This window comes from Xenopus laevis, chromosome 8S (genome assembly GCF_017654675.1).
Source record: "Xenopus laevis strain J_2021 chromosome 8S, Xenopus_laevis_v10.1, whole genome shotgun sequence".
In the NCBI taxonomy this organism is placed as follows: Eukaryota; Metazoa; Chordata; class Amphibia; order Anura; family Pipidae; genus Xenopus; species Xenopus laevis.
Window position 1 is genome coordinate 76,768,874 of NC_054386.1, and position 7,500 is coordinate 76,776,373.

Genomic DNA, 7,500 nt, shown 5'->3' on the forward strand with positions numbered 1-7,500 from the left:
TACATAATGAATGTACATTGTGCAAGTGCTTAGAATAGCACCCTCATCAATTTTATATTCACTTATTTTTAAGGTTTACTTATCCTTTAATTACCAGCAGGGCCGGGTGCCCCAGGCAAACTTGCCAGCCGTGTCACCAGCCACATACTTTCCCTGCTGCCTACCCCTTGTCCAGGGGGCTCATGAACAATTAGCACTTGCAATAATAAAGGTATGCAAAATGTTTGCTGTACTGTCACAAGTGAGAAATACGGTTTCTCTCTTGACGTAAAAGATAGTATTGTAGAGATTTTTAAACTGGCTTAACAGATAGGTCTGCCATTTCTGGGCATGGGTGTTTAAAATTATTGGATGCAAGAGAATATTGAAATCTTTGTCACTTACAGATGTAGCATGGCCATATCCCAACAGAAGCACAAGTAAGGATTTGTACAGCGCAGTGCTGAAAACAAAACAACTGATGTCTGAATACAGGTATGGGACCTATTATCCCATGATGCTCGGGACCTGGTGTTTTCCAGATAAGGGATCTTTCCATAATTTGGATCTCTATACATTAAGTTTAGTTAAAATTTATTTAACATTAAATAAACCCGACAGGATTCTTTTCCCTCGGACAAGGGTGAATTACATCTTAGATGGGATTGAGTACAAGGTACGGATTTATTAATATAGAGAAAAAGAAATCTGAATTAAAAAAAATTTAGTCTATGGGACATGGCCTTGCCGTAATTCGGAGCTTTCTGGATAACAGATCCCATACCTATCCCATCCCCCCAAAAAGGGAAACGGCCTTCTCATTGAAATCATAAGCATCGGGACCTGGAGTTTGTTCCATAATTTGGATCTTCATACCTTTAGTCTATTAGAAAATCTTTTAAACATTAAATAAACCCAATAGACCGGGTTTGCTTCCAATAAGGATTAAATATATATTAGTTTGGACCAAGTACAAGGTACTGTTTTATTATTACAGAGAAAAAAGAAATAATTTGTAAAAATCTGAATTATAAGAGTACAAGAGGTTGTGGGAGTCTGCCTTTCCGTAATTAGGAGCTTTATGGATAAAGTATATACCTGTATATACTTGTAGGTTACTGTAGAAATTGCAATGGTACGTATATATTTTCTAGATACCTTTTGTGACACTTGCATGCTGTTTTCCTGCATGTTCATGATGGCATCAGAGATCTTCACATCAATGGGGTCCATGACCGTTTCAATGTTAAATGGCCCTTCCAGTCTCTCTGCTACCAATAACATGGAATCTAAACAAACAGATACAATACATCATATATACCGAAAATGCATTCCTGTTTAGTGACACAAGGAAATGTTCCATTTCTTGCCAGAACATAAGATATATGAAATATATAATGTTACCAGTGTTATTCTTGTTTATTTAGCACACTTTGAAAGCCTAGCATTACAGTAGAGATGCAATTGTTGGTTTACCATCTAAAAATCAGACTAGTTAACAGCCCGTCAGTAGCACATACACATAGCTGGAAAGAGGGCCTCAAGGAATATTATAAGGAATATTATAAAAACTGGCAGGTTGGGATTCCAACGATCGAACATCTTACGATTTTTCGGCCGACATCTGTCAGGAAATTCATCGGCCAGGTCAAAAAATCTTTGTCGGTCCCAGTGCAATCTATCTATGTTTGCAGGGCCAAGCAGGCAGCTCCCCTTTGTTTTCCTGGCAAATTGGTCTTTTTAGTTGATAGACAATTCGTAAGATCGTTCGGAGATAATCGTGGTCTCACGATGGCGATCAGATCTTTTAAAAATCTCGACATCTATGGCCAGCTTTAGTTCAGTGTAACTAAATGTTCTCTTCAATTGCTTTATCAGATCTTCCACGTTATACTGTTATTAGTGTTGTTCAGAGAATAACAGCAAATGAGAATAGCTACCAGGTCAGCAAAACAAATATCTATATGCATATTAATGTTTCAATACATTCATTTAAAAAATGCAACAAGGTTTAAAACTACTCAGAGAAATTGAACTCTGCTGCTGCTTTCCCAGCATGTCACCAACCCTCAATATGAATAACAAAGCCTTTCAGCTGAGGAATTTAATTGATCTGACCTGGAGACAGGAATCTGACTAAATGCATATTTTGGTGAAGGCAACAAAATGTAATAAAACAAAAGGGTTGGACTTTTGTGATGGCCTTCAATAAAAACTGGCTTCGAATCCTTGAGCAAGGGCTGATGGTATGAATATACCATTGTGAAACGGCGGAGAAAAATCCTTTTGATGTGTCAGCAAACAGAGGCTGCAAATCGAAGCTCACAAGCCAAACGTGCTGGGAGTTGTCAAATAGTTTTATAGTAATATCAGGAGAAGGGGGTGAAGGAAAATAAAATGATGTAAAATTTTGTGTTTTACAAAAAAAAAAAAAAAATGTACCTTGGATGTACAAATAAGAAATGTTAGGTGAAATACAGCCAGCCTATGGTAGGGAAATACTTGTGATAATTTTGTATTCTCTCAATGACCAGGAAAGGACTCAGATGTATTTGTGAGGGCTTGAAAGGAGGCTCAAACCCCAATTCTTCAAGCTGTTTGGTGTCTTTGTAAACTCTTGAGTTACTCAGGCCATACACAAGACCATGGGAATCCTGTACGAATCCGAGCCTTTTGTTAGCCTGGGTGCCATGGAGTTGTATGTTTCACAGCCTAAGAATGTGCTTTCTGCGTCTGATTGCCGATACAGAAAACGTATTCAGCCTCCAGCCGAGACCTCAAACGGAGCTATAAAGGATAAGAAGTGTAATAATTGGCCTGCAAGAATATATTCGACTGTAGCAGTTAGGCACTGACAGAGCGCACAGAGAAAGGAGCTCATTAAAATAACGTGTGCGTGCACAATACAGTGTTTTATTTGAGGTACATCAGGGATGGATTACATCTCCAGCAACTATCTGGACAGAGTCCCTGCGAGCAGCTGGAATTTTGTCAAGCAATAAAAATTACCCATTAATAGAAATACTGTACATGCAAAAAAAAAAAAAAAAAAATTGTACCTGCTAAAAAGTGATTCTCTCTGCATGAAATGGAGAGGAGACATTCTAGGTGGTGGAAACGGACAAATCTATCAGATCAATATTTCCTCTATACTGGATCCATCCTTGAATGCATTTATAACTTCTTAATGCGGGCCATATAGTACCAATAAAATGCTTTGAAAATGTCAGTGCGTGTATTAGGATTTAAAATTGAAAATCCCATGCACCATGTTGGCCACTGAATGGTGCAATGGCAGATGATGAGAGTTAAGTGAAGCCACATATACTTCTCTCTACCAGCTCTTCCAATCTTTTTTTTTTCTAACTAATCTAAGAACAGGGAGGTGGCCATGCAGTGTATGCCCCTTGTACCATATTTGCTGGGTCCTAGTGCTTAACATACAAACTCTGGTCAGTAGGCCATTTCATATAAGGGAGAAATCTATATGGTTTTATTTTCATCCCAGTTCCACCCTTGTGCCTAGCTCTTAATAAATGAAACCAACTAGGTCTCAAGATGGCCATACACAGAGAGATCCGTTTGTTTGGCGATATTGCCAAACAAACGGATCTCTCCCCAATATGCCCTGATATTGGACTGATCCGATCGTGGGCCCTAGGGGCGCGGGACTGCATCAACAAACAACTGCAGTCCACAATCCGATGGGATTTTTAGCCCTGCCCGATCAACATCTGGTCGACTTTTGGCTAGATATTGATCAGAGAAGCCCGTCGGAGGGTCCCATACAGAGGGCCAATAAGCTGCCGACTCGGTTTGTCAGCAGCTTTTATATGCCCTTATATAGGTACTTTAAGGCTGATTATTTATATATCAGTTCTGTCTGACTTTTTAGAACATTAGGACCAAGTACCAAGCAAAATCACAGTCCTTAAATTTCTGCGCAGTGCGAACTAAACTAGAACATAAGAACTAACTAAAAGCGGCTAAAGCAGGCTTGAAACTTGATGAAATTAATTAAAGCACTTTGTAAAATTCATGGCATGTTTAAGAGGATTAACATTGGTCAATGACTTGGAGAATTAAAACATTAGAAAGGAACACCATACACACTGCTTGCACACTGTATTTAATCTAAAATAAAAAACAGCAATAGCTTTATTATTAGACAAATACAAGAGTCCTCTGTCTTAAATATATTGATAATGGGTTGAGAGCAGAGACATTTTGTGCATACTGCTACTGAAAAATGCCTTACCCTTTAAGCTAAACAGGGATTGTTTGTCCATATATTGCAATATATTTAAGCTGGCCAACTACGTCAAAGTCATCCTACGGCTGAGGGCGGGGGAAAGGTAGGCGAAGGTCTGGTGCCCAGAGCAAGTTATTTTCTGAATATCGCGGGACCGCATACATGCACAGATGTGGTCGCAATCTGACGGGATTTCTTAAACATACCGATCGGGGAAGCCTGTTGGATGGCCCTACACACGGGCCAATAAACTGCCGACTCGGCCTGTTGGCAAATTTTTTCGGCCCGTGTATGGGCAGGACAATAAAAGCTGGCAACTCGGCAGTTGGATCAGGTTTAGTACTCCTCTAGTGGTGGGTTTCGATCACCATAACAAATTATCCTTCCAATATTCTTGTTCTGAAAGACAAGACTGCCAGTGGAACTACCTTTTATAATTCACTTACCTATAAAATTGTTCCATTCGGTATCGAGGTCTCCAGGATTAGCCAAGCAGCCTCTCATAACATTAAGGCAGTAATTGTTACAAGGCTTTACAGTGACAAGTCCACTGCAGTACGGGCAATAGGTCATTTTCAGCATAGCTTTCACACACTGTGGCGTTGGGTTTACCTGAAGAGGGTAAAGGAAAAATCCATTAAGCAATAAGGAGAGGACCAATCCTGTACTACGTAGTCAGTGGTATCCATTACAAACAGAAAGAAGCAAATATATTAACATTTTGTTGCAATTATGTCAATATGCAATGCTGAATTTTCCTGAAAAACAGTGCAATTATATTAGTAGTATGTGACTCTGCGGCATACACATCCTGACATTAGTGTTCCCCACATAACAGCAGCAGTATCTGCCATATGCAGCACCCATTTGTGGGACTGGGAAGTGTCTGGGAGGGTCTTATAACTATGCAGTCCAACATGTGATTAACAATTAAGCCAAGACGTCAATTTTCCTGAAACCTTTTTTCAGGTCAGCCCTGTAACTTTTAGGGTCGATAATTTGAAACAATGCCACCTAAAACAGCACTTATGCTTCTGACCACCATGTTCCTCTTGTGAAAGCAAATATGCACAGTGAGCCATACACCTAAAACCTAGCATTGAGATGCCTTGTCTGAAAATGTTGGCATGTAGTGCGAGTGCTAGCAGATTTTTGGGGCTCATCCTGCATCTTTGCTTTGATCCCAAATTTTGCTAGCACACTGTCACCATATGCCAAAAATTCCAAACAAGGCATCTTAGTGCTAATGATTTCAGGAAAAGGTGGAACCCATTATTGCTTGTTAACCAAAATCAGCATCTCTAGGGTGTTCACATTTTTGCATATACACAAAGAAAAAACATTCTTTTACTGGCCAGTCTCTTGCATATAAGGAGTACAATTATATACTTTACCAGCAAGCTTTAATCATATTTAAAAAAATGGATTATGTTAATGGATTCTGAGCAGCAATCGGTAGGACCATAAGCTTAACCTTTCAAAAAACTGCTATAATAAATGTGCAAGTCCAATTCTCGGGTAAAGTCATTCTGCTTTGTGCCTTTCTCCTTCTCTGTGATACAAGTTCCAATATAGTATGGAAGTGGTTACAAAATATTCAAAAGGAAAAATGCTTCCATAAGGGCAGAGACAGACGCTGCGATTCTGGTAGATTAGTCAGTGCTGGGCCAGACCAGCCACGTGCCCTAGGCTGCCTGGCTGGCCAGAGCACCAACAGGCGCGCACAGGAGGAAAAACACGAGAAATCGCATGCATATTCGTGAAAAACCCTACAGGTGAAAAAAAGAGATGTGGCACAAACAAGACACCGGCCAGAGCGCCAATAGGGGACTGGACTAGGGGGTAGGAGAGAAGGTGCGTGCCTGGCGCCCCCAAAGCTTTGCACCCTAGGCACGTGCCTTCTCTGCCTACCCCTAGTTCCTGCCCTGAGATTAGTCATCCGGCCACAAATCTCTCATTCAAGACGACTAATCTCCCCGAACTGCCTCCCCGCCGGCTAGAATCAAAATCGCCAGCTGGATGGCACTCTGAGGGCTTCGTTTTCTGAAGTTGCCCGAAGTTTCCTTGTGAGGCAACTTCGGAAAACAAAGCGGTCTGAGTGCCATCCCGCCGGCGATTTTCATTCTAGCCAGCAGTTAGAGGGAAGATTAGTCTCCCCAAAGAAGAGGAGATTTGTCGCCGGGCGACTAATCTCCCCGAATCGCAGCGTGTCTCTGCCCTAAACTTGCACAAACACTTTTAAAAACACATTGTCCAGCTAATATGTAGAAGAGTTTACAGGGTGTGCACGAATGCTCCAAGTGGAAGCATGTTTTTAATGACCTTACATTTCCTTAACTTGTAACCACCAATGTGACCTTTATATTCTTCCTGAGAAGAAACAGTAAGTTAACAATTCACTTAGAATGCAAACACAAGGAAATGTAATAAAAACACTTGCAGTGTTTGAAAAAACACAAACTGGCTTATCTATTGTGACATGTTTATGCTCACAAAGTGTGTCCTTCTCCCTTATCATATTAAATACTTGTTACAGATTGCAAAGAAACCAAATGGAAATATTAGAATGTTCTTCATACACAAAGGGACCGATTGTTGTCTCCCGATTGTGTTTAAATATGTCACACCTCTTTCATGTCTGTCATTAAGACAAATGTTGTTTTTAAATATGTCCTTGAGCTCGAAGAGGTGCTTTGGCTCAAATCTGGATATGCAAATTGGTAAAAATGAGCCAAGACTAGATTTATACAGTTTAAAAGTACAGTAACATAAAAAATGAAAGTGTTTTAAAGTAACAAAAATATAATGCAGTGTTGCCCTGCACTGGTAAAACTGGTGTGTTTTATTCAGAAACACAACTATTGTTTCTATAAATAAGCTTCTGTGTAGCAATGGGGGCAGCCATTCAAAGGAGAAAAGGCTAAGGTTACACAGCAGATAGCGGATACGCTCTGTAAATAATGGTGTTATCGGTTATCCACTATTTAACATGTGCCATATAGACTTAAAGGGATACTGTCATGGGAAAAAAACAAAAAACCAAAATGAATCAGTTAATAGTGCTGCTCCAGCAGAATTCTGCACTGAAATCCATTTCTCAAAAAAGCAAACAGATTCTTTTATATTCAATTTTGAAATCTGACATGGGGCTAGACATATTGTCAATTTCCCAGCTGCCCCAAGTCAGTGAAGCAAACAGATCAGTTTTACCAGTGCAGGGCAACAGTACATGATATTTTCATTACTTTAAAAGACTTTAAATTTTTGAT

The 7,500-nt window shown here is 39.9% G+C and overlaps 1 protein-coding gene across 1 annotated transcript in view; it reads right to left on the reverse strand.

Moving 5' to 3' along the window:
- The window catches only part of gpc4.S (glypican 4 S homeolog), a 66,825-nt gene that overhangs the window by 4,981 nt on the left and 54,344 nt on the right, over positions 1–7,500 (reverse strand). The window contains exons 4-5 of the mRNA XM_018233118.2: positions 4,678–4,843; positions 1,138–1,268 (exon numbers count right to left, since the gene is read on the reverse strand). Coding sequence (XP_018088607.1) covers positions 1,138–1,268; positions 4,678–4,843 — 297 coding nt within the window. The remainder of the gene's footprint in view (positions 1–1,137; positions 1,269–4,677; positions 4,844–7,500) is intronic.